Source organism: Quercus robur, chromosome 5 (assembly GCF_932294415.1).
Source record: "Quercus robur chromosome 5, dhQueRobu3.1, whole genome shotgun sequence".
NCBI classification, from domain to species: Eukaryota; Viridiplantae; Streptophyta; class Magnoliopsida; order Fagales; family Fagaceae; genus Quercus; species Quercus robur.
In genome coordinates, this window is record NC_065538.1 from 40,797,560 (window position 1) to 40,824,764 (window position 27,205).

A 27,205-nucleotide genomic window follows, 5' to 3' on the forward strand; every position below is an offset into this window, starting at 1 on the left:
GATTACGAATTCGTTTGGTAGACTGTAACGGTAATTACATAAAAATATGAATAAGTATTACGAGGAATATAAGACTCTGTAATGTAATACTTACTAGTTTGAGTTAACTAAAACCCACTTTTTTATATTACTCTAGTTGTCTATCACATAGCAACACGTTTGTTATGTAGTTGTTAGGCTCCATATTCCCTGTCATCTGCCTCAGAAAGTCAAGAGTGAAAAAGAACAACAAAAAAATCTCTATGAATTAAAGAATTAAGCAGCCCACCATTAGATTAGATAAGAGTTGGTCCCAACTCACAATAATTATATACTAGTCGCTAACCCGTGCTATGCACGGGTATCTACCTATTTGTAAGGTAGACTAAAATAATTTTATAAACAATTTAAGAAACTATACCATTGCATGATTTGCTCTTATATGACTTCAATTTGTGTTATAATTTGATGAAGAAGCTATTGCTTAAACATGCAATGGCTTACAAAAAATTTGTCGAATAGTTTCAGATGCTTCAAAAAAATAACTCAAAAATTCATACATTAAAACTTTTGAAAGACTTATTGAATCAAAACAAAATATATATGACTAAACAATAGAGAAATATAAGAGAAAGATGGGTTATATTCGAAAGAATAATTTCAATTATTGCAAGCTTTTTTATCTTTAAAAAACGGCTAAAGAGAGTTTGGTGGTTCATGTATGAAAATTACTATTTAAAAAATACATGAAAAACCATAATATATATATATATATATATATATATTTAACAAAGTAGAGGAGAAGAAAATAATATAAGAAGAGCTCATACCTCTACTCAGCTTTAAAAAAACCCTTTTAATGCTTAGAGTGTTTCGCCATGATGCAATACTCAATCAGACCCCACTCTTCTGCTTCAAAGCAATTGCCAAGTGCAACTTTATATAACTACCAACAAATCACAAACTCAAATATAACCACCAATAAATAAATAAAACCATATCAGATCAAAGATCAGTGCAATATCAATTTAAAACAAACATAACTCACATACGAAAACAACAAAGTACAAATCTCAAATCATACTATTATTTTCACAAACCTTAGCCGTGTCTGTTAAGAGTTCGGTTCTAGCTGGGTAAGATGCATAGAATTGGTCCACTCTAGAAAAAAATAAATTATTCCGTTTAATGGAGATATATTCCATTATTTTAGGTGATAATTTAGGTCTCTTTTAAGTATAGTGGTTGTATAGCACCAAACAACTAAATCAAATTACAAAATATAAATTATCAACGTTTGAGTTTGAGTTTAAGTTGGACTTGTTAGAGAGATAGAGTTTCACTTCTTGTTAAGTTTGAATTAAACAAAAATAATTTTGTTTTAAAAAAATGATAATGATGAGTTTGAGTTTAAGTTGGACTTGTTATAAAGATAAAATTTCACTCCTTGTTAAGTTTGGATTTTTTTTTTTTTTTTTTTTTTTGAGATACTTGTTAAGTTTGGATTAAATAAAAATAATTTTATTTAAATATTGCGTTGACGTGGAAAATTGTGAGAGTTTCAAAGGTTTCGGTTATATATATATATATATATATATATATATATATATATATAGATTACTAGTCATTTGTTTGGTGACAACACAATAATATATATAACCCCGAAGGCAATGAAATGAAAGCAATTTAAACCAAACTTAAGATATATTTTAGGAAATATCGTACTCATATAATTATATTTCCTAAAAAATAATATTTAAAAAAAAAATTTTTGAAAGAGATTAGTTATCTTTTATGATTTTTTATTTTCATAATTTTTATGTGAATATGGAAAGTTTATTTATTTGAAAATATATTAATTTTAGAAATTAACACACCTACTAAGGAATAACTATTACAACCCTTTTAAAGATGAACAATTATTCCTCATTTTAAAGAATAGCTATTCATAAGGAATGACTATTTCCTGTAATAAAAACATAACCAAATTACTGGACCATCCTCCCAAGACTACAATTTCATATTAGATAGAGTGAAGCAAAAGTTAGTGGGATGGAAAGCAAATATGCTATCCCTGGTTGTTCGATCTATCCTCATTCAAGCTTCGTCAGTGACAATCCCTGCTTATGTAATGCAGTGTGCTTACCTACTTGGAAAAATTCTTGATGGCATAGATCGAGTTAACCGAAACTTTCTCTGGGGTACTTTGGACTCAGCCAGGAAGATACATTGGGTTGGTTGGCAAAAAGTGACAAAACCTAAAGATGAAGGGGGTTTTGGACTGGAAACAGCGAAGGGAAGAAATATCGCCCTTCTGGCAAAGCTTAATTGGAGACTTGCTACAAAAAAAGAAGCACTATGAGCCAAAGTCTTAAGACAGAAGTATTGTACTCATCAAAGAGCTAATGCTATAAATGCTGATAGACTCCCATGCTCACAGGTTTGGATAGCTATTAAAAAAGGAAGGGAGGTTTTTACCTAAGGAAGTATGTGGATGGTTGGCAGGGATAGTAACTTGAATTTTTGGCAAGGAAATTGGACAAAAAGAGGGCCTCTCCATCAGCTAATTCAAGGCCCCTTAACCCAGGAAGCATCTTAGTGGGAAGTTAAAAATATCATGTTGGACTCGGGATGGGATTGGGATTGAATCCCTTTTGTTCTTCCTTTTGACATCAAATTGATGATTTAAGCCATCCCTATATCTATGACTAACAAAGGAAGAGACAGGTTAGCATGGGTGGATTCCAAGAGGCAACTTCGATCTAAAAAATGTCTATAGCATTGCTATAAATTCTATCTCTAGTCCTCCTTTTACTGCTAGTTGGATTTGGAAATCCAAGACTTTGCTTAGAATGAAAACCTTCCTATGGAGGTGTGCTCATGATAGTATTGGAGTGAAGGTGTGTCTTGCAAGAAGAGGAGTGGTTGATGAAGAGTTGTGCCCCATTTGTCAAGGGGAATCAAAATTAGTGCTTTATTCTCTCAAAGATTGTGCTTAGGTCAAGGTTGTGTGGATACAATTGGAGTTGAGGCCGCTAACCAATCATTTTGGACGACTGATCTGTAGGAATGACTCAATATTAATGGGAAGGTTAACTCAGGCTACCTTACTGGAAAGCTCCCATGGAAAATGGTCTATCCATTTCTAATTTGGAATATATGGAAAAGCAAAAACAATTTTGTTTTTAATAGGAAGAACTAGAATCAAAGGTTGGCTGTAGAAATTTTCAACCAAATTATAGAGTTCATGTGTGCATACTCACCCAGAGGTCTAGCTTGATATATTATCAAGGAAGTGTGATGGGAGAGAACTCCAGAAGGTTGGAGTAAATTGAACACAGATGGAGACGTCATGGGCAGCACGGGGCTAGCAAGATGTGGGGGTATTGTGTAGGATAATCATGGTGGTTGCTGGATTCTCTAGGCGTATTAAGATAACTAATAGTTTTGTGGTTGAGTTGTGGTGCCTTAGGGATGGGCTAATTCTGCGTTGCAATTTAAATATCATATCTATTGTTGTTGAGCTAGATGCAAAAGCTATTGTGGATGTTTTTCACAAACCAGATTATAAGAATAACGTAGTCTCTCCTATTTTGGATGATTGCAAACAACTGATTTCCAGATTTCACTAGATTCAATTTAAGCACTACTTTCGCTAGGCCAACCACTGTGCTGATATGCTTGCTAGGAATATAGTTATTAAATCCAGACCAAACGTTAACTCGGTCTATAAGTCATTAGGTCACTGGTTCAACCAGTGAGTCATTGGTCGAACCACAAGGTCAAATAAAAAAATTTAAAAAATTAAATATATATAAAATTAAGTTTAAGAAATCATAACCTAAATATGTAAGTTAAAAAAAATAAAAAGTAGGCATATGCCCAAATTAAACTCGCCATTATAATTCAAACTCAATGTTTCATAAGCAATAGCATTAGAAATTCTATAAAATTCACAAGGAAAATAAACAAATGTCATAAGATTGCAACAAAGTCTTTACTAAAGAAAATCTTGTTAACATGTCTAAAAATTATGCATATTAAATAAATAAAAAGGAAAATCTCAAACTTTAACACATATTTCTCTCGGTCTCTCATTGGTTGGTCCAATTACTCCAATCCCATAGATTACTACCTGGGCTTAAACTTGAAGCTCTATCTTCATTGAAAACTCCAACATCAGTCTCATTATTAGATTTTTTTGTTTTCATTAGGCTCCTCACTCCTAGCTTCATATTGGTTACTAGGATCTCCATCATCATTGTCATCATCTTCGACCAACTCTTCCAGGTTCAAGTTATCTACATACGTTTAAACTCTTGTATAAGGCCACAAATGAATTAAAAAGAAAATACATCTATTCAAACTTCAAAGCATAAAAACATTTATGCATAGTAGCAGCCCGTAGTAGTAGGTTTTGAGAATTGTGAAAACTGAAAAGTGATGGTACACCTAAAAACCACAAAGTACAAAGTGTGAATTTGAAGGGCGCAGGGAACAATGCTTTTTTTGGATTTTTTAGGTTTTCTCTTGTTTAAATTACCATATTATCACACATTTAAATAATAAAAGAGTTAATAAAGTAGATCTATTAATGTAATTTTATACAATTCACAAACCCGATCGGGTTAATAAAACCCAACCGAGTCACACGGGTTGCTTAAAACCCACCGGGTTGCACTAGTTTTGATCGGGTCACATACTTTTCCGATCCAATTGATCACCCGGCCCGGTCAATGCACCGGGTCACCGGTCCAACCGGCTGGGTTTAATAACATTGGCTAGGATGGCTATTGACAAGAACTTGGACTTTATTTCTTTTGAATGTCTGCCTGTGGACATAGTTAATGTTTTTGAAGATGACCTCGATGGAATGTATTTAAACAAGTTCTACCCTGAACTTGATGTAGATCTTTAGTTGTTTTTTATGAATTGTCTTTTAACCAAAAAAAAAAAAAACCAAATTATAGAAATAACTATTACATTACAGTGCCTATTATAGTTTACCAAACATATCTTAAATGGTACTCTATAGTTAATCCACCCTCTCACAAATCACAATCACAATTGAGATATATATAAATTGCAAGTTGTAACTATGTATATATTTCAATTTTCAAAATAAGGCAACATGCTGGGGATCCCAAAATGTTTTCTTTCAATATGAATTTGGCAAATATTGTTGGCGCTCCACCAAATTACCAACTACTTGCATCTTTTTTTTTTTTTTTTTTTTTAAGAAACAAAAATATAAAAATGGTTGTGACTGCGTATTGATGGGGAGCATCCACACAGTTACATACACAACAGGAACACAACATTAAAAAAAAAAAAAAAAAACAGGCCAACCCAACCCAATTAAATCCAAATCCAAATCCAAATCTTTCACGCACACTCAAACCCCACTATTGCTACCACTACTACGACCAGTACTACATTCACACAGAGACTCTTTCTCTTTGTCTAATCTCAACAGTGATATCTGTCGCCCTCAATCGCGACTTTCCACCACTCACATCACATTTCTCTTTCTTTTCCTCTTATTATTATTATTATTATTATAATAATTATTATTATTATATATACCAATTTGTTTTTAGGGTTTTCGCTATGAATCAACAAGTCGCTGAAGAAGAGTCTCAGTCCCAGGACTTGATCGAGCTTTCTAAGGGCTCGGAGAAGAAAACAGAATTACTAATTTCTGAAGAAGAAGAAGACGAAGAAGAAGAAGAGCCTTTGGAGAAAGAAAAGCCTGACGATCCAATGGAGGAAGACTCAGTGAGTCCCGCCACCGTGTTCTGTATTCGCCTCAAGCAGCCTCGCTCCAATTTGCAACACAAGATGAGCGTTCCCGAGCTTTGTCGCAATTTTAGGTATTCTTCTTCCTATATTTGTGTTTTTCATTATCCAATGCTTTCTAGCCTATAAGCAATTCTGACTATCTAATTTGGGAATTTTGAAACACGAAAATTTAATTAAGTAAATTTCTGTGTTATCTTTGGAAATGTTAACCGTGTGGATTCTACTGGATTAGGTAATGAAATTTCGATGCAAATCTTGTGTTTTAGAAAATAAATGTGTTTTTTTTTTTTTTTTTTTTAAAAGAAGATATAATGCATTACTTTGAATTCTTTCATCCATGTCTTACGAATAAGTTGAAAAAGGAAAGGTCTTGTAAATTGAATTTAATTGTGAACCAATTCCATGGTGAAGTAGACAACTCAACATCAATGAATCAGGGACGGCCTCCTTTGTTCCATTTCTCCATTCAATCTTATTTGAATACTCTCTTTTGCTGCCCCCCTGTTTTAACATATTCATGGGCAATTTTTCTCCAAAAAAAGGGGGTAAGACGGTCTACCAATTACTTCTCCTAGGCTCTGTAGAAGTAGGAGTTTTTGCATTGGTTATGACCTTTTTGTGGAATCATGGTTTAGCAGAAATTGTGTCTTTAGACGTTTGCCACATATTTACTTTGTGATTGCATCTCATTTGATACGTCTTTGCTATGTTTGTGTTTACATTTCTAATCTATCAATGATCATATTAATACCTTCAATAAAAATTTAACTTGTCATTCTAAAGTTGATTCAAGAAAGAAGAAGTTTTTTTTTTTTTTGATAAATAACAGAATTGTATTAATCAAAATTCCCAGGTACACTGGGGGTGTACATGGGTAGCAGTACATTAAACTCTTAAATTACAAAGATCAAGCATATCTAAAAAAATTAGAACATGGAAAAGGATTAAAAACTGAACTCCAATCCAGCAAGGTGTGGAGAAGGAAAGATTTAATCTCAGGAATAGACCGTTCCTTTCCCTCAAAGCATCTTGAGTTCTGTTCTTGCCAAATACACCATAAGACACAATGTGGCGCAGCCCTCCACAAATATATGCTTCAATGTCTACCGAAAGGACCTTGCCAACTCGAAAATAAGTTAGTAACACTTTGTGGCATAACCCATAGAAGACCAAACAGAGCCCACACCATAGACCTTAACTCAAAAGCAGTGGGACAATGAAGAAGATGATTCATTGATTCCCCACTCTTTTTACATATATAGCACTAATCTACAACTGTGACACACTTATACCATAAGTTCTCAAGAGTCAAAATCTTACCTAAGGCGGCATTCCACGAGAAGAAAGCAACCCTAGGAGGGATCTTTCAGTGCAACATAGGTTTCCAAGGGAAAAGAGTGCCAGGAGTCGAGGAAAGGGAGAAGTCGTACTCACACACTTTAAAACCCTTATTCCTTGTTGGTTTCCAACAAAGTTTGTCATGTCCCTCACCATTAAGAGGCATAGAATAAATTAGATCCAAAAAACTAGTTAAATATTCCAATTCCCAATCTTGGACAGCCCTAGAAAATTGAAGATCCTTGTGAAGCCTCTGGTTAGGAAAATGCATAACATCCTCAATAGAAGACTCCTTATTACAACTAATGCTATAGAGTTCCAGAAAGGCCTCTCGAAGAGTACAACCCCCACACCACACTTAACCATATGGAATTTGGGGGACTCGTCAATCCCACTCCATAAAAAGTTCCTCTAAAGCCTCTCAATACGGTTAGCAATATCCATTGGAATAGGGAAGAGGAATAGGAATAAGTTGGCAAAATTTTAATTAAAGTAACTTTACCTCCCTTTGATAAATATAACCGCTTCCAACTCGCTAATCATTGCTCAAGTTTTTCAAGAATAGGGTTCCATATCACCCTATCCTTGAATTTAGTACCCAAAGGAAGTCCTAAGTATGTCATTGGCAGTGATGACCGTATACAACCCAAAAAGGCCACAAGCTCCCCCATATTGGACACCTCTCCAACTGGAACTAATTCTAACTTAGATTAGTATACAACCCTGACATTGCTTCAAATGAGGATAAAATCTCTTGCAATTTATCTATCTGAGTAGGAATGGCATCACAAAAAAATGAAGGTGTCATTCACAAAAAGAAGATGGGTCAACATTAGGGGAGTATTAGTCATGGTATCAAAAGTGAAACTAGAGGTGTGTCTAGCTAGAACCGCACCATCCAACAAACGACTTAAAGCATCCATAATAATAGCAAGTAAAAGTGGTTGAGTGGATCACCTTGACGCAGCCCCCTAGTGCTCCCAAAGAGATCCTTAGGGCTACCATTGATCAAAATGGAAAATATCGCCGTGGAAATACAAAACATAATCCACTTTCTACATTTCATATACATAAGAAAGTCCCAACTGACATGATCAAATTTACATAAAACACCTGGTACCCCGCCTTGAGCCTACTATCCAAACAATCATTAGCAATTAAAACTGAATCTAGGATTTGTCTATCCAGAACAAAGGCATTCTGAGACTCAGAAATAATCCCAGTAATCACCTTTCTTATCCTATTAGCCAGCATCTTGGAAATGACTTTATAAATACCGCTCACTAGACTAATAGGTCTAAAATCTCTCACATTTACAGCATCTACTTGATTCAAGAAAGAAGAACTTGCTAGGCAGGAAGAACAAAACAGGTTAAAACAGAAACACCAAAGAAGAGAAAAGCTGAAAACTCAAAGCAGCACCAATCTAACAGCTCAAAACAGCACCAAACTACTAACTACATGTTCTATAGACAAATATCACCATCATAAATCAAGAAACTTCATCAACGGATTTAGGGATATTCTCAATGCAATACGGGTTTTCTATTCAAGATTGATTTTGTGTTGCGTTGCTTCCTGTCTTCTACTGCCACTCCCATGAATATGAAGCATTCCTCTCATACCAAATTAAATAAACTACTGCAGACCAAGTTTGATTGCAGATCATGACATTGATATTTTCCTTCAAGCTTAAAAGCCAAGCCAGAAAAGTATCCTAACAATTTACATAGGCATCAACAATACATCAACCAGAATCAACTTCCAAATTGAATTTGTGAAGCTGGACTCAAAGAACTGTTTGGGAATTCAGAAACTTGTGCCTTTTAATCAGGCTTTGTTAGGGAAATGGCTTTGGAGATATGGCCATGAACCTACTCATCTTTAGCAGAGGGTTATTGCAATGAAATATGGGGAGGGGAAAGGGGGGTGGAGCACTAGAGTTTGTAGGAGGGCTCATGGGCGTGGGTTATGGCGAAGTATTAGTGAAGGATGGGAGAGTTTTTCTAAGCATTTCACTTTTGTGGTGAGAGATGCTTCTTGTATTCTTTCTTGGCATGATAAGTGGATTGGGGATAACTCTTTAAAAACTCTCTATCCTCAGTTATTTTTGTGTTCAGCCAATAAGGAAGCTTATATTTATGATGTATTGAGTCCTCAAGTGGGTGGAAATGATAGAGTGTGGAACTCAAGATTTTATAGGGAATTCAACCACTAGGAGTTAGCAGCTTCTTACTCCTTTCTTCATTTGATCCAATCTCGAGTTCCTAGGGGTGGTGGAGGTGACAGTCTTTGTTGGAGCCTTAATAGAAGTGGGAAGATTGGCACTCAAGACTTTTTATCATAAGATTTGAAATGTTACTCCTTCTAGTTTCCCTTGGAAGGGTATTTGGAAAGTAAAGGTTCCTAAAAGGGTGGTATTTTTTATGTGGACAGCAGCCCATGGCCAGATTCTCACTCTGGATAATCTTATGCTACGTGATCCGCCCCTTGGCACATACAAAAATGGGTATATATAGTTTCACCATTTTTTTGCTAAAGGTCAGTTTGAGAAAAGCTTAAATGCAACATTCATCACTCTCATCCCTAAAAAAAATCCAGCAATTGAAGTCAAGGATTTTTGCCCCATTAGTCTTGTTGGGGGGGTTTATAAAATCATTGCCAAGGTCTTAGCCACCAGACTTCGCACGGTCATGGAAGATATAATTTCTCCTTCTCAAAATGCATTTGTGAGGAACAGGCAGATTCTTGACCCTCTGCTTATTGCTAACGAATGCCTCGACAGTAGAGTGAAAACTGGTTTGCCAGGGATACTTTGCAAATTAGATGTTAAGAAGGCTTTTGATCATGTCAACTGGGGTTTTCTTATACAGTTACTAGAACGGAGTGGGTTCTCTGCTAAATGGAGGCAGTGGATTTTCTTTTGTATATCTACTGTTCGATTTTCTATATTGATAAATGGCACTCCTTGTAGGTTTTTTGAGAGCTCCAGGGGGTTGAGACAAGGTGACCCATTGTCCCCTTTATTGTTTGTCTTGGTGATGGAAGCCCTTGGGAGAATGTTGGATAAGGCTGTCCATGATGGTCACATGTCAGGTTTTGCTGTGGGTCGTTTAGAGGGAAGATCTTTGGAGGTGTCCCATTTGCTCTTTGCGGACGACACTTTAATTTTTTGTGATGCTGATTTGGATCAGGTTTTGTTTCTCCGTATGATTCTCATTTGGTTTGAGGCGGTTTCTGGTCTAAAGATATTTGGGCAAGTCAGAGCTGGTTCCTATTGGTATGGTGCATAATCTTGACTTATTGTTGAATGTCCTTGGTTGTAAACAAGGTACCCTTCCAATGAAATATTTAGGCCTTCCTTTGGGAGCTAAATGTAAGGATAAATCAATTTGGAACCCAATTCTGGAGAAGATAGAACGGAGATTAGCAGGATGGAAACGTTTGTACTTATCCAAGGGAGGTAGAGTCACTTTAATTAAAAGCACTCTATCTAACTTACCCACATATTTTCTATCTTTATTTCCTATTCCTGCTTCTGTGGCTAACAGAATTGAGAAACTTCAGAGGGATTTTTTATGGGGTGGCATTGGTGATGAACCAAAATTCCATTTGGTCAAATGGACTACTGTTTGCACTCCCATTGCTTCGGGTGGTTTGGGGATAAGAAAGGTAAGACTTTTTAATGAAGCTCTACTTGGGAAGTGGCTATGGAGATTTGGGATGGAGAGGGCTGCTCTTTGGAGGCAAGTGATAGCTGTGAAATATGGTTGTGAATGGGGTAGTTGGTGTACTAGGCCTACTAACGGTACATATGGTGTTGGCTTGTGGAAAAATATTAGTCGGGGATGGCCTACTTTCTCTCGACACATTCTATATGAGATTGGGGATGGGTCTAGGGTGAAATTTTGGCAAGACCGTTAGTGTGGTGAAACTTCTCTTGCCGTCAGCTATCCTGAATTGTTTAGATTTTGCCGAGATCAAGAGGTTAATGTGGCTGAGGTTATGAAGTTTGATAACGGAATCCTGTTTTGGGATGTAAGTTTCTTTAGGGGTGTGCATGCTCAGGAACTAGAGGCACTGGCCAGTTTCATGGATACCATATATGGTGTCTCGGTTAGAGGCTTGGTGAGGATAAAATGTGCTGGAAATCTATTAGAGAGAAGGGATTCACAGTTAGGGATTATTACAATCTCTTAGTGGGCCCTATTGACTATTGTTTTCCTTGGAAAAGCATTTGGAAGCAGAAGGTTCCTTCTCGAGTAGCTTTCTTTGTTTGGACTGTTGCTTTAGGAAAATGCTTAACGATTGACAATTTACGAAGAAGGAAGGTTTGGATATTAGACTGGTGCTACATGTGCAAGTGTAATGGGGAATCAGTTGATCATCTTTTTCTTCATTGCCCGGTTGCAATGGATATGTGGGCTATGGTGTTTGGGTTGTTTGGAGTGAGTTGGGTTATGCCACAATATGTAGTGGGGCTTCTAGCATGTTGGCAAGGCAGTTTTGGCCGTCATCGAAATGGGTATATATGGCTTATGGTTCCCCATTGCTTATTGTGGTGCCTTTGGAGGGAGAGAAATAGTCAGTGCTTTGAAGATAAGGAGAGATCCATATCAGATTTGAAGCTATTTTTCTTTAGAACATTAATGGATTGGTTGGCTGCTTTGCGGAACCAATCCTTTCCATCCTTTCTTGATTTCTTAGATTCTTGTAATTTTTGTTCTTGATTGTTTGAACCCTTGTACGCTCCCTGTGTACTAGGGTGTTCCATTTTTTTGAGATCAATAAACTTTTACTTATCAAAAAAAAAAAAAAAGTGTTGTTGTAACGAGGAATCTGTAGATCATCTTCTTATTTCTTGCTCGTTAGCTCATTCTTTGTGGATGCACATGATTCAGCTATTTGAGATTGATTGGGTTATGTCAGGTTCGGTTGTAGACTTACTTTTTTGTTGGCACCATTGGATTGGGAAATATAATTCCAATATTTGAAATTTGGTACCAGGCTGTTTGATGTGGACTATTTGGACTGAATGTAATCGGCTTTCTTTTGAGGATATTGAGAAATCAATGGCTCAATTGTTAGATTTGTGCCAGCGGACTCTCTTTGATTGGTCTTGGTGTTGGGGTCTTTCGGATTGTTCTACTATTACTGATTTTCTTTTGTCTCTTAGAATAGGATGTTGATTCCTTTATTTCTTTTTGTCATTGTGGTTTTTGTTCACTACCGTGAACTCTTTCTATCTTTTTTTTTTTTTTTTTTTCTCTTCTAGTAATAATATTACTTTCTTACCTATCAAAAAAAAAAAAAAAAAAAAAAAGCACATGTGGTCACCATTAAACCCCTTACGCAGAAGCCTATCCTTTGTAGAAACTAGAAAGTCTGTTTTTATTGGTCAACCGGCATATAAGGAATTGTTTTGGATAGATCTCTTGAACCGGAGTAACTTCCACCAAGACTCTTTTGGCAATTTCCCTTGTATCCATTCCCAAGTCTCCTTACAGTTGTACACCCCATTTTTTTATTTTATTTTTAAAGTAAATAACCTATCTTTATTGAAAAAAACATAGCTCAAAGTATATAGGAAGTATATTGTGAGACCATCACAAAGTAATACACCCCACTTTTAGAAGAAATCATACAGGACTAGCAATATCAACAAGGTGATGGTAGGAAGCCCAATTTGCGTTTAGCAAAAAAGAAAAAAAAGGAAGCCCAATTTTTTTTTTTTTTAATAAGTAAAAAGTTTATTGATATCAAAAAAGGAACACCCTAGTACACAGGGAGTGTACAAGGGGTCAAACAATCAAGAACAAAAATTACAAGAATCTAAGAAATCAAGAAAAGATAAAAATGATTGGTTCCGCAAAACAGCCAACCAATCCATTAAAGTTCTAAAGAAAAATAGCTTCAAGTCTGATATGGATCTCTCCTTATCTTCAAAGCATATCTTCAAAGCACCGACTATTTCTCTCCCTCTAAAGGCACCACAATAAGTAATGGGGAACCATCAACCATATATACCCATTTCGATGATGGCCTAAACTGCCTTGCCAACACTCTAGAAGTGCCACTACAGATTGCGGCATAACCTAGCTCACTCCAAACAAACCAGACACCATAGCCCACATATCCATTGCAACCGGATAATAAAGAAAACGATGATCAACTGATTCACCATTACACTTGCACATGTAGCACCAATCCATATCCAAACCTTCCTTTTTCGTAAATTGTCAATTGTTAAGCATTTCCCTAAAGCCGCAGTCCAAACAAAGAAAGCTACTTGAGAAGGAATCTTCTGTTTCCAAATGCTTTTCCAAGGAAAGCAGTAGTCATTAGAGCCCATTAAGAGATTGTTATAATCCTTAGTTGTGAAGCTCTTCTCTCTATCAGATTTCCAGCACATCTTATCCTCATTAAACCCTCTCACCGAAGCACCATATATGGTATTCATAAAATCGGCCAGTGCCTCTAGTTCCCGAGCATGCACACCTCTAAAGAAACTTACATCCCAAAACTGGATTCCATTATCAAACTTCATAATCTCAGCCACACTAACCTCCTAATCTCGGCAAAATCTAAACAATTTAAGATAGCTGACTGCAAGAGATGTTTCATCACACCAATGGTCTTGCCAAAATTTCACCCTAGACCCATCCCAATATCATATAGAATGTGGCGAGAAAGAGAAGGCCAGCCTCAACTAATATTTTTCCACAAGCCAACACCATATGGACCATTAATAGGCCTAGTACACCAGCCATCCCATCCACAGCCATATTTCACTGCCATCACTTGCCTACAAAGGGCAGCCCTCTCCATCCCAAATCTCCATAGGCACTACCCAAGCAAAGCTTCATTGAAAAGTCTTACCTTCCTTATCCCCAAACCACCCAAAGCAATGGGAGTGCAGACAGTAGCCCATTTAACCAAATGGAATTTTGGTTCATCACCAATGCCACCCCATAAGAAATTCCTCTGAAGTTTCTCAATTCGGTTAGCCACAGTAGTAGGAATAGGAAAGAAAGATGGAAAATAAGTGGGTACATTAGAAGAGTACTTTTTAATTAAAGTGACTCTACCTCCCTTGGGTGAGTACAAACGTTTCCATCCTGCTAATCTTCGTTTTATCTTCTCCAGAATTGGATTCCATATTGTCTTATCCTTGAATTTAGCTCCCAAAGGAAGGCCTAAATATTTCATTGGAAGAGTACCTTGTTTACAGCCAAGGACGTTCAACAATAAGTCAAAATTATGCACCATACCAACAAGAACCAATTTTGACTTGCCCAAATTTAACTTTAGACCAGAAACTAGCTCAAACCAAATGAGAATCATACGGAGAAACAAAATCTGATCCAGATCAGCATCACAAAAAATTAAAGTGTCGTTCGCAAAGAGGAGATGAGACACCGCCAAAGATCTTCCCTCTAAACGACCTACACCAAAGCCTGACATGTAACCATCATGGACAGTTTTATCCAACATTCTCCCAAGGGCTTCCATAACCAAGACAAATAGCAAAGGGGACAATGGGTCACCTTGTCTTAACCCCCTGGAGCTCTCAAAAAACACACAAGGAGAGCCATTTATCAGAATAGAGAAGCAAATTGTAGATATACAAAAGAAAATCCACTGCCTCCATTTAGCAGAGAACTCACTCCCTTCTAGTAACTACATAAGAAATCCCCAATTGACGTGATCAAAAGCCTTCTCAACATCTAATTTGCAAAGTATCCTTGGCGGGTTTAAAATTATGGATTTTTATCTTCTGGCTTATTGTTATTATCTTTGGGTTTTTCTATGCGGCCCACTTCCTGGACTTTGGACCACTTTACCTCCCACCCACCATCCGGCCCCCGCTCCAATCTCAGGCCAACATCCAACGTTAAATGCGAATCATTGACACTGCTAATGTTCTTTGTAATCTCAACCGGCAATTTAGCCTTAGACGTTGCTTGTTTCTTCCCAGCATTCAAATCGCGGGTATCATGGCTTTGATTGCTCAAATTTGATTTGGTTGAAATTTGAAAATTTGGCATTAATTGCTTTCCTTTCCTCCTACCACTACCCTCTCTTTGATCACCCTCCACTGCTGCCAGTAGAAAAGATTTGGAATTCTCCACCATCGGTTTCATGACAGAATTAAATGGCTGTTTGATGGCGAGTGACCCAGGAGCAATTGCTTTTCGTAGATGAAATCCAAAACCTTGCCACCCACTACCCGATTTCCCTTCTTGCACCACGAGAAAGCCTTTCCAACGGCTATGGATAAGTTCCGAGATCATTAAAAAACTGCCATGTGCATTGGAACCCAATTGCAAAATAAAAACTTTCTCACCATCCTTGAAGGTTCATGCAAAGTTACTAGGAGTTGTATTAGACATTAGATCCTCCACAATAGCTAGCAAATGCTTTGCACTCTCTTTGCCCATGAAAACTGATCAGAAAGAATCCCGATTTCACTCAAAAATGCGTAACATGAAATAAGTACCTCCCTCCTCAACTGAGAATTCGAAAGTCTTGGACTCAACGAAAAAGAAAATTGAACCTCCCATAACAAAAGAGAGAAACCACAAGTTTTGTGATTAATTTGAGGTAGCCAGGCCTCTTTTTTTACCATCACAGATGAACACAATCACAGAGGCAGGCAGGCATAGCAAGCAAAATTTCTATTTTATTAATGCAGAAAAATAAAATAATTTAGTGCAGTCATCTGTTGTAGGAAGCCCACTTTTGATTTGAATGAGGATGCTAGATCTTGCTGGAGGAAGATTCCACATCCCATTCTGAAATAGATCAGAAACTTTGGCCTTTCTGCCACTAGCAATGTCATTAGGCACCCTATGACCAAACTTTATATAAAAGGACTAGGGGATGCCAGTAATTATACCAGAGGAAGATAGATTGACCAGATCCCTCCTTGAATCAAATCAGGTTCCTGGCAGGCTTCCTAAGCTGTAAAATTATCCTCCAACTCCAAGAGCATTGCTAAGGAATAGGGATAGACTAGAAACTGCCACCTTTTCACAAATATTTCCTCATTCAAGCCACCCAAATTACCTGCTTTAACAAACATCTTTCCAGGCAACCTTAGCCACAATAGGTTTTACCATCCTGGCCTGTCCATTGTGAGGCATTAAGTTTTTGCTCAATACCTATAATCACTCTTTTAGTTAAGATGAACAGGCTGGACCAGAATACTTGCACACTATCCAAAACCAGGTTGATCAATTGGATTCTCCCACCAAAAAATGAATTCCTTTCTGTCCAGGGATAGATTCTAGCAGAAATTTTTGCAATGATAGGCTTGCAATCTTTATAGGGGAGTCTTATAGTTATTGAAGTTAGAGGAACCTCAAGATATCTCAAAAGCAGCTTACCAATAGGTAATTCCTTTTTTTTTTTTTTATAATTATTGACTGAGAGACAAGAAATTTCCTTGTATTCATAATTTCATCTAGCACATCAATTATTTTTTTTTTTAATTAAGGGCCAATGGGCTGAAGCAAACAACAAAACATCATCTATAGAAAATAGATAAGGAGAAAGAGGGTCCTGTTGCCTTTAACCCTTTTTCATTGCAAAATACCCAGCCAAAGAAGCATTAACTGCAATAGAAAACTTAGGGAATGTTGTACAAGCCTTCACACAACCAACAAACTCATCAGGAACATCAATAGCCTTCAAGACCTCAATTATAAAATTCCATTCAACCAAGTTATAAGCTTTAGATGAATGTCTATGATAACCACCAGTTCATGAGCAAAAAGAATATTATCAGAGATATTCCTGCCAGAAATAAAAGCTGATTGTTCAGGGCTAATGAAATCCTTTAGCTCAACTCTCAATCTATTATCAAGCAATATGGAGATGCATTTATAAATGGTATCACAAGCAGCACTGGGTTTTAACTTTTAAATCATTCATTTTTGAAGGGTTTAAGGATCTTAGTAACCAAAGTAATGATAGTTGCATTTGCCTCTGCATGCAACCTGCCTTTCCAAAAGAAATCTAAGATAGCTGCACTGACCTCATCCCCTAAGCATGCCTGAAGAAAAGAGGAGTATACCCATCAGTACTTGTAGAATTGTCATTCTTGAGAGAGAACACGACTTTCTTATTTTTTTTATCGACTCTGCTGTCACCTGCTTCTGAAAAGACCTCTTTTGATAGTCTGAAATGTGGTGCTGCACCACCTTGGCACCTCCTTAATTTTCTGTTCAACATCTTAATCATTACCAGTCTTAGTAGAATGAAGGAGATTTAATGAAATTAACAGCAACTTCCTTGATCTGATTAACACCATCAACCATATTTCCATTCCATCAGTAATACACCTAATAGAATTCTGAGCATTCCTTACACTAGCCATTTTGTGAAAGTATGCAGTATTTTGATCCCCAGTATTTATCTATAAACTCCTCAATTTCTGTCTCAGAAAAGCTTCCTTAGCTTTTTTTGACATATAATAATGCAACAACTCCTTTTCCTTTTTCAGGAGCCTAGGATTCCTGGACAACTGAGAAGACCTTTTTGAACCTTTTCCAAGTCCTTCCCACAAACTCCACAATTTCTGTCTCAGAAAAGCCTCAGCATTTTCTATTGACATATAATAATGCAACAATTCCTTTTCCATTTTCAGGAGCCTAGGCATTCCTGGACAACTGAGAAGATCTTTTTGATCCTTTTCGAAGTCCTCCCTAATCATTTGAACTCTCAGACTCATGCTCCCAAAATTTTCCTTATTTTACTTCCTGAACACCATCTTTACTGCTCTGATCCATTTTTTTTTTACTACAGAGGAACTGAAGCACTCTTTGTCAATTAATTGATCTTTCCATTTTGGGGTATGTCCTTCAATGATTATGACTTGCTCTGATCCAGAGTTTAAAGTTCAAAGGTGTGCATTATTCCCAAATGCAATATAATTTGCATTTAAACTTATGTAAGTTGTACTATGAGGAGAAAGATATCAAGGATCTGTCAGGAAGTAAGTAATTGACTTCCTGACAGATCCTTGATATCTTCTTGTGCCATTGATTCAGCCATGGTCTTTCTTACATAAGAATTTGTGGACATATTGTCATAAGAACGTGTAGTATTTCTATTTGATCTAGGTTTTTTTTTTTGGGTGATATTATAGATCTATAATATGATTCTCCATTTGATATGCTTGTCTTGCATTGAATTATATATTTTGTTTATCTGATTGTGAACATTTAATTATTTGTACATTTGTAGTTGTATTTAAGCTTTGCTTTTGTATCAATATTACTTTTGTTTGCATTTCTAGTGCTGTTGCTTGGTGTGGAAAACTGAATGCTATAGCTTGTGCATCAGAGACCTGTGCAAGAATTCCAAGGTTAGTGTACTCTATCCCCCCCCACCCCCCCCCCCCCCCCCCCCCCAAAAAAAAAAAAAAAGGAAATATGTCAGGTAATCATTATTTAGCATCTTCAAAATTTTGTTTCACTTGTCAATTCTGAAATCCATGTGGAGCATTGAGGGAACATCCGTTGTGGGAGTTAACTCCATATGATAATATGCGATAAGATCTGACAATAAATTTGAAGAGGTGACTTGTGTAGTTGTGTTTGGGGAAAAAGAAGAAGAAAAAGAATAAATCAAAGGGATATTCAAGCAATAAAAACGGAAAAATAGAAAGAATCTAGGCATCAACACTTGGGGCTGCTTGGAATCAGCACCAAGCATAATAGGAACCCAAGAATCAACTCTGGGCCCTGTAAAGAGTCCCCAAATTACATCAAACATGGAAAGAACATAAAATTATAGTGAGATCATATCATATATTGAAATACAATTCAAATGGCCATCAAATCTCCTGAATAGCATCAATCAGCAGCAATCAGGACCAACAACATCAATTAATCTAATTTTCTGTCTGCATCAATCACAAGAAAATAGTGTCATATGGGGAGTTCCAAGATAAATATAATACATTGATAATGCCCATAGCAGACATCTTCTATGTTGCCTTATTTCTTGATAACAGATTTGGTGTCCGCTTGTTGCAAAGTTATACATGTCAAGAGCTTGAGATGCACTGCACAAGGATATCAACTGCACAATTACCTTGAGTTTCAGAACTTGATTTTGTAGCTCTGTAGCTTTTCACCATATGTTATTATGCATATGTCCTGAAACATTACATCAATCTCTTGCTGATTAGAAATTCTCTCATAGTGAAGTTTGGAGAACCCTAGTTTCTGAATAGCCATGCTTTCATCACTCTATTTCTGAATTGTATATAACCATTTTCAATGATGGTGATGGGAGGGTTCTTTATTTTGGCATTAGTAATTTTCCATGGCCCCTTTTCTCTTTCCCTCTTATCCTGCTTGTGAAAATTGATTCCTATGAGTATAATTTTCTGGTTCATATTTTGCTTTTGCAGTTCTAATGCAAATCCACCATTTTGGATCCCCATACATATTGTGATTCCAGAGCGACCAACTGAGTGTGCAGTGTTCAATGTCACAGCTGGTATTTTGATGATCATTATCACTTGTTATTGTATAATTTAATTATGGCTTTTGATGTTCTGATGTACAATTGTTATTTGTCCATTGGGTGTTTTACTTTTGTGAGGTTGGGAAACTACTCGTCATGGGATTTGAAAAATAGGTGCTCAATGCTCAGTGTTCTGATCCTTCACTGAACTGCTTCTGTTAATATTTTTCCTTATAATTGTGATGGTCCAACTGGTTTTCCTATATTTTCGTATTATTCTGCTTTGAACAATCTGAAAATTGGGGAACGCTAATGCTCTTACTTTACCAGTAAAAGGCCTGGGTTAAAGAAGTGCCCCTTTTCAAGTTGAGAGCAGGTGTTAATGCTTCTGCTAAAGCCATATGAATGAAAGAAAAAGTTAAGAGATATTAGGTTTAAAATTTGTTGTGAAGAGAGAACTTCTGGTCTTTGGATAGTTTGCCTAATTTTGTGTAAGCATTTTTGTTTTTGGGACTCATGGCTGTCATATTATTGTGTAAGCATATGATTTTGAACACTGAGTAGTTCCAGAATATCAAAAAAATAAAAATAAAAAGAAGAGACAAGTTGCAAACTTGCAACTCATTGAGCTTGAAAACTCTTAAAATTAGTTTTTCTTTAATATGAATGCAAAGGGGCTACTTATATATATATATATATATATAAAAAAAAAAAAAGAATAAAGAATGCAAAGGGCAACTAAAATTTGATATGATGCTCTAAATTGCTTAAACATATTTATGAGTGCATATATAGGTCTTTTTGGCGGCAAAAAATGATGTGATTCTTTGATAATAAAATTTAATTTAAAGCATAGGTATGCTGAACTATTAGTGAATTAGCATTTGTATGTTCAACCTTTTTTGATACCCTCGTACCCAATTATGCTTTTCTTTGCTATCATTTGAACTGGTTGGTTCCAGAATTTAAATGGAGTGGTGTTTGTGAAATCAGATGGACTGGTATATGTGGAATTAGATGGCCATTAGTTCTTATTATAATTTTGCAATTTTTATTTGTGGCTATATCTGTGCCTAGATAGACCTAAAAACCTCAACATACGATATGCAATTAAGACATGTTTAAAAAACATGTCTTATTTTGCAATTGATTCGTTAGTTTACATTTTCTAATTTTTCATTTTCATTGTTGTCATTGCATTACATATGGAATGTTGCCTGTGTTAAACTACCAAGTCTCTCAAAAACTTAAGCTATTAGGAATGATGAATTTAATTATAATTCTAATACTCCTCATGTGTGGGCCTAAACTCTCCCTCAATAAGTGGGGCCCAACTTGTGGGATTTTTAACATTTAAATTAGAAGGTAGAGTAAAGTTGGGGATCGAACTTAGGCTCTCCTGCTTTGCTACTATGTTAAATTACCGATTGTTCCAAAAACTTAAGTTATTGGAAAATAGTAAATTTAATCATTTAACCACATACTTCTAATAGCCTGATTTGTTTATAAGATTGGTAAAAGTTAGGGTGTCCATTTGGTGTATACCAAATGTAATTTAACATAATTCATTGTTTGTCATGCTCTACAAGGTTTTTTGCTTTTTATTTATTTATTTATTTTGTGTTGTGGTGGGAGAAAAGGGGGTGGGGGAGAATTGGTCTAATTTTGTCAATTATGATTGGTTGCATTGAATATCTTTTGCAGATTCTCCTCGTGATTCTGTTCAGTTTATTGAATGGTCTCCTACTTCCTGCCCTCGTGCCTTGCTAATCGCTAATTTTCATGGGAGGATAACTATTTGGACTCAGCCCTCTCAGGTGAGCTAAACTTTCTCCAACTACTTAAGTAGATGCCTTTCCCTGACAAGCTGTTGGTTGCATGTATCTAGCATGCTTTTTCTCAATTGGTTGACTTCTCTCTGTTTAACCTCTTTATCCTGATTGTATGTCTAGTATTGTTTATATGTTGTTGCATATTCTCATTTAGCATATATATGATCTCTTCATTCAGGGGCCAGCTAATCTGGTACGTGATGCTAGCTGCTGGCTGCCTGAACATGAATGGCGACAGGATATTGCTGTTGTTACAAAGTGGTTATCAGGGGTGTCTCCGGTATGCAAGAAATTACTGTCTTCTACTTATCTGCTAAACTATTTATCTATATGTTTTGCTCATCAATTATCATGATGTAGTATGGTGCTTGAATTGTAACATTTTTGTTTTCCTAATAGTTGTTTTTAAGCTTCTTGTCATGTCAACTGAAATAAATCCAGAAGATCTAACTATGGTATAGAGTTGAGATATCTTAATTTTGTTTGAACAAATGGGAAAACAACTTATTATAAGGCATAAAGTCTTCTGAGCTATGATTTGTAGTGACTGGACGTGAGCAATGAGTGTTGGCAGGGAAATTTGAAATTTTGACTTTTGAGTGCATTCAAATAAGGAGGGGGTATTCAGCAATAAGCCTATTCTTCATTACATCCATCATAAAATTAGAGATTTCCGGCCTATTAGTTTGGTGGGGAGTGTGTATAAGATTTTGGAGGAGGGTGGTAGCTATGGAGTTTGGGAAAGAGTGGCGGGGGGGGGGATGGACTTCTAAGTTGGGTAGGGATTTACATGGTTGTGATTTTTGGAGCAGTATTAGAGTGGGTTGGGAAGCATTTAGTCAATACACTCGGTTTGAGGTTGGGGTGGGGAGTTGTGTGAGGTTTTGGCATGATTGTTGTTGTGTTCAACCTCTCAAAATGGCTTTCCCGGTTTTGTATGAGATTTCCACTGATAGGGAGGTCTCCTTAGAGTTTTCATTGGTGAGTTAGGGGATGGAAGAGAGTAGTTGGGATTTGAGGTTCATTCGGGATTTGAATGATTGGGAGTTGGGTTCAGTGGTGGTTTTTCTTCATATTCTGGGATCTAGTAGCCCTTCAACAGAGAATGGGGATGTGTGAGTTGGAAGTTTAAGAAGAACAAGGGCTTTGATATCCATTTGCATTATAATGCACTAAGAGGTTCCTTTTTTGTCATCTTTCCCTCGAAAGGTATTTGGGAGTTAAGGCGTCTAGGCAAGTTTCTTTCTTTATTTGGACTGTAGCATGGGGAAAGATACTCAGTGATAATTTGGGGAGAGGGGGTTTTGCCTTTGTTGATTGGTGTTGTATGTGTAGATGTAGTGGGGAGACAATGGATCATTTATTGATTCAATGTGAGTAGACTTATTAGTTGTGGTGTTTTGTCTTTAGATCCTTTAGGGTTTTTTGGGTTTTACAAAGAACAGTGCTAGATCTTCTTTTTGGTTGGAGGAATTGCTTGGGGAAGCACTTGTTAGACATTTGGGAATCGTTGTGTTTGATGTGGTGTATACGAAGGGAGTGTAATAAATGCATGTTTGAGATGTGGAAAGTTTGGGGGATCAGCTGTTTGCTTCATTTATTGGTTCTCTGTTTGATTGGTCTCGAGCTAGGGGGCTTAGATAGTGATTTCCTTCCATTGTTTATTAACTCTCCTCTTCTGTGCATATTTTTCTGTTTTTTTCTCTTTCTTGTACTATTCAACTGCTTTGTGATCTTATCGCATGAAGTAGTCTTTTTAAATAAAGATTCTTCTTACTCATCAAATAAAAAATATATGTAAAAAATCCAGCATCTGGGAAGTCCAGGGTTTGATTCCCAAGGTTTGACAAATATAGTGATGGACCAAAATGGTGAAAAGGAAAGATGTTTTAGAAAGCTAAGTTGCTTAGAGAAAAGAAAGAATGAACTAGCTCTTCAAGAGACATGCTCTCGGAATAATACCTCATAGGTTGAGATTTCTTGGATTCAAATTCAACTAGTTACAATGAGGGTAACCTTGATTATTTATAGTTACATAAACAAGCTGCTGAGTTAGTTACAAGAACCCACCATGTGGCTGCCATGTTATTGGCCAAAGCCTAACAAACTTCTCTAATTAACTAATAGGCTATTGCACTTATCATTAACTACCTATCAGCTAACTAACTTTCTGTTACAAGTGATAAAGCCTATTAAAAGTAAAAGGAACTACTTATTATACAACATAAGCTAGTAACAGCTAGCTTTAAAAATGAACTGCATCATATAGAGAGGCAAATGCATAGGCAACAGTAGCTGCCAAACCAGGGGGAGAAATAAAAAAAGCACGCAGTAGTGGAGAAGTCTGGATAATCAGGTCATCTTTGGATATGAATATGACTGTCCAAATACCCACTCAAACTGACTCACCTGCTCAACCCAGACTGACTTTTTGGGATTTGGCTGGTTTTGATGGTGGCAACAGGTTCAACAGTCCAAAATCTGCCTCAAATGGGTCAAGTGTCAGCTTTCCCACTTGGGAATCCGTTGAAACTGACCTGCCCAATGAAGATGCAATACCGGTAAAAAATTTCCCCAGATTGGCTGAGACGATCTCTGATATCTGGTCGGAGATCTCACAGATCTCCAATCAGATACAACGGAGATCTTGCAATCTCGGATGTTTCTGCTCTCCATCGCCTTTTTTAGCTGGTTTCAACTGAATCTGACCACCACCGGTGGACACCTGCAAGTTTGAGCTGCTCTTTCTGCTCAGTCAGTGATGGGTTTCATCCTTCACCACCCAATGACCGATATAATATGTGGAGTCCAAACTGACTTGGCCTGACCCATGGACACCCCTAGATATGAAGACCATTTTGTTCTTTTCTAAATGCAGAGCCTTTCATTTGAGTAATATTATTGTCCCTCCAAAAAATTTTCTTTTCAAGAGCTTTCAGCAGGTGCTTCATAACTTATTATTAGATTGCTTCATTCAAAAAGATTTTTCTGAAGACATTTTCATAGGCTTTTTCACTTTCTTCCACTACTGTATAGTGCAAAGTCACATTTTCTGATGTCTTAGCATAATGTTACTTTTTTGCTTATGGGCAGTTTGGGTAAAACTCTGTGTTTTGTTTTAAGTCATTGTCCTGCGCTAGTTCTGGTATGTTCAACTCTTTTCTTTATAATTGGATTCTGGTCTTTTTAAGCATTTTTTATTGTTGTATTTGTTTTAAAAATCAGTATAGGTGGCTTTCCTCGAAATCCAGTGCTTCCACAAGCTCAAAGTCAACTTTTGAGGAAAAATTCCTTTCGCAGCAGTCTCAAACTTCAGGTTTGTTGCTCTTTGCAATCTATTTTTACAATGTTTGGTTTATGATGCTGCCATGGCCCATGAGCCTAGGAATTTTAAGTTATGTGGTGCAATTTTTCATATGTAACTTGTAGGTTGTGGTTGTTTGTTTGTTAGTAGCAAGCTTAAAACTAGGTGGTTCAGATCTTGGAAGCTTAATAAATTTGATGATTACTGGCTTAATTATGATCTTCAATGGTCCTCTGGTTATAGTTTCTTAATTTTGTACTCATAATTACATGATCTAGTAGCACGAGATTCTTTGAGTAGGATATAATTGTTTTTCCCCTTGCTGATAGTTTTCATGTTTTGGCATTCAGCCTTTTTTTTTAAGGTGGACCATATGCAAAGTTGCAAACATGAAGCATATAGTTTTGAAAGTTATATATAGCTAAGCCATATAATTTAAAAGAAAATGAGAAAAATTATTGTATCCATTCTCTTTTCTATTACCACAAGAATATGATTCTTTAAAATACATGAAGGTTTTGAAAATTTGAAAATATTGCTGATATTGGAGGATATTTTCCTAGGTTTCTGATGTACCATCTGAGATGTGTATATATATATTTGTGTCGAGTGATATTTGATTATTTATCAGCCTGATTTTTGCTGAGAAAAAAAGGGATGGCTCCTAGGGAGTATGATATTTAATAGATTTCTAAGTATTGGTCAATAAATCCTATGGAACACCTGGTGTGTTTCACAATTTTCCTTTTTCATTTATTTTACGTATATTTGTGTGCTGTTTCTAATATTTTGCTGAAATTTTATGAGAAATCAGCCAATATATTTATGATTGATATTTTAAAATATCAGTAGTGTTTCTTATTATCAATACTTAGATATTCCAGTATCTCAAGAGATCTTGGTGAGATTTTAGACTATGAAATTAACTGATTGTTGAAATTATTAATATATTTTACAATCTTATTTAGGTATTATGGCTGCCTGTACCATTTACTATGATGAAGATGAATAATAATGTCTTCCCAATTATTTGTCTATTTTGTAAGCAGATTGAGTTCATAAATCAGAACAGCATCAGGAATGTTACATCTGATGCAATATTTGGTTTTTGTTTCAGCTCGGTGGCCCAACTTTCTTTGCGTCTGTTCTGTTTTCTCGTCAGGCTCTGTTCAACTTCATTGGTCCCAGTGGCCTTCTAGTCATAATGGTGCAGTGTCTAAGTGGTTTGGCACAAGCAAAGGACTTTTGGGTGCTGGACCTAGCGGGATCATGGCTGCTGATGCCATCATAACAGATAGTGGTGCCATGCATGTGGCAGGTGTTCCTATCGTGAACCCATCCACCGTAGTTGTTTGGGAGGTGACTCCTGGTCCTGGAAATGCATTTCAAGCAACTCCAAAGACAAGTTTGAGCAATGGGGTTCCACCTTCTCTTAACCCTCCATGTTGGCCAGGTTTTGCCCCTTTGGCTGCATATTTATTTAGTTGGCAGGAATATTTAATATCTGAAGCAAAGCAAGGAAAAAGGACAGATCAAGATCTCAGCGAGACAGTGCCACTTCATTGCTCGCCAGTTTCAAATTTTTCTGCATATGTGAGTCCTGAGGCTGCAGCTCAATCTGCAGCAACCACTACATGGGGTTCTGGGGTTACTGCAGTAGCCTTTGATCCAACTCGTGGCGGTTCTGTGCTAGCTGTTGTTATAGTTGAGGGTACTTCTCTGTTTTCTGTCTTGAAAGTATTTTATTTACTTTTTAAATTCAATGTCATGCTTCTGCTAAAGCGGAGCAATCATTTGTTTGTTAATTATATTTGGTTGAGTAAATTGGGGCATTGATAATGCAGATAGTGTGTTTTTTAAACCTTTTTAATTGTTGCCTTGTAATTGTGCATATTCTTCATGTGCTATGACATGTAAGAAGATATCGATTTTTCTTGATGGTAAGTAATTTTTTGAAAGTGCCAATGTATACATCCCATGTATATGGGAAGTATATAAAGGCTGGACTCCTTAAAAGTTAGAACCTAGTGAGCACTAAAACTTGCTAGGCAGAAAATCTATGGAATCAAGAAAACAATCCGAGATGGTAATAACTGCTCCCTCATTCAAATAATTGCTAACTTAATATAATGTAGCGGCCACTCAGGTTGATTTACCCTATGTTGATATTATTTTGTTATCTGTACCTTGCATTTTATCTTGTTTTACTGATTCTCAAGTTTCTGGCCATATAAGTTTGGACACATGTTAACATAATGCCCTGTCCTGTCTTACTTTAGCCCGGGTACCATTTAATTGAAAGGTTTTTAATTGCTTCATAAAGGTGGAGAAGATTGTGTCATACCCTTATTGTGGATTTTTACTCTATACTTAATGGTTCTTTACTCTGATACGTGTATTAATTGTCTTTTGGCCATTTCCTAATTCCATTTTATTCTCTGATTTGTTTTAACGTTCAATTGTTCTATGA

The 27,205-nt window shown here is 36.5% G+C and overlaps 1 protein-coding gene across 2 annotated transcripts in view; it reads left to right on the top strand.

The window, feature by feature from the left end:
• Positions 1–5,340: 5,340 nt before the first annotated feature.
• The window catches only part of LOC126725927 (mediator of RNA polymerase II transcription subunit 16), a 32,651-nt gene continuing 10,786 nt past the window's right edge, over positions 5,341–27,205 (top strand). The window contains exons 1-10 of one of the 2 annotated variants that reach the window (XM_050430947.1): positions 5,704–5,852; positions 17,627–17,676; positions 17,771–17,821; positions 17,929–17,975; positions 18,422–18,490; positions 19,544–19,632; positions 21,304–21,416; positions 21,610–21,711; positions 24,662–24,747; positions 25,853–26,446. In XM_050430947.1, the coding sequence (XP_050286904.1) occupies positions 21,632–21,711; positions 24,662–24,747; positions 25,853–26,446 (760 nt within the window). In that variant the 5' untranslated portion in view covers positions 5,704–5,852; positions 17,627–17,676; positions 17,771–17,821; ... (3 more) ...; positions 21,304–21,416; positions 21,610–21,631. Of the gene's footprint in view, positions 5,853–17,626; positions 17,677–17,770; positions 17,822–17,928; positions 17,976–18,421; positions 18,491–19,543; positions 19,633–21,303; positions 21,417–21,609; positions 21,712–24,656; positions 24,748–25,852; positions 26,447–27,205 lie in introns of both variants that reach the window. The other variant, XM_050430946.1, reaches the window with a different exon arrangement.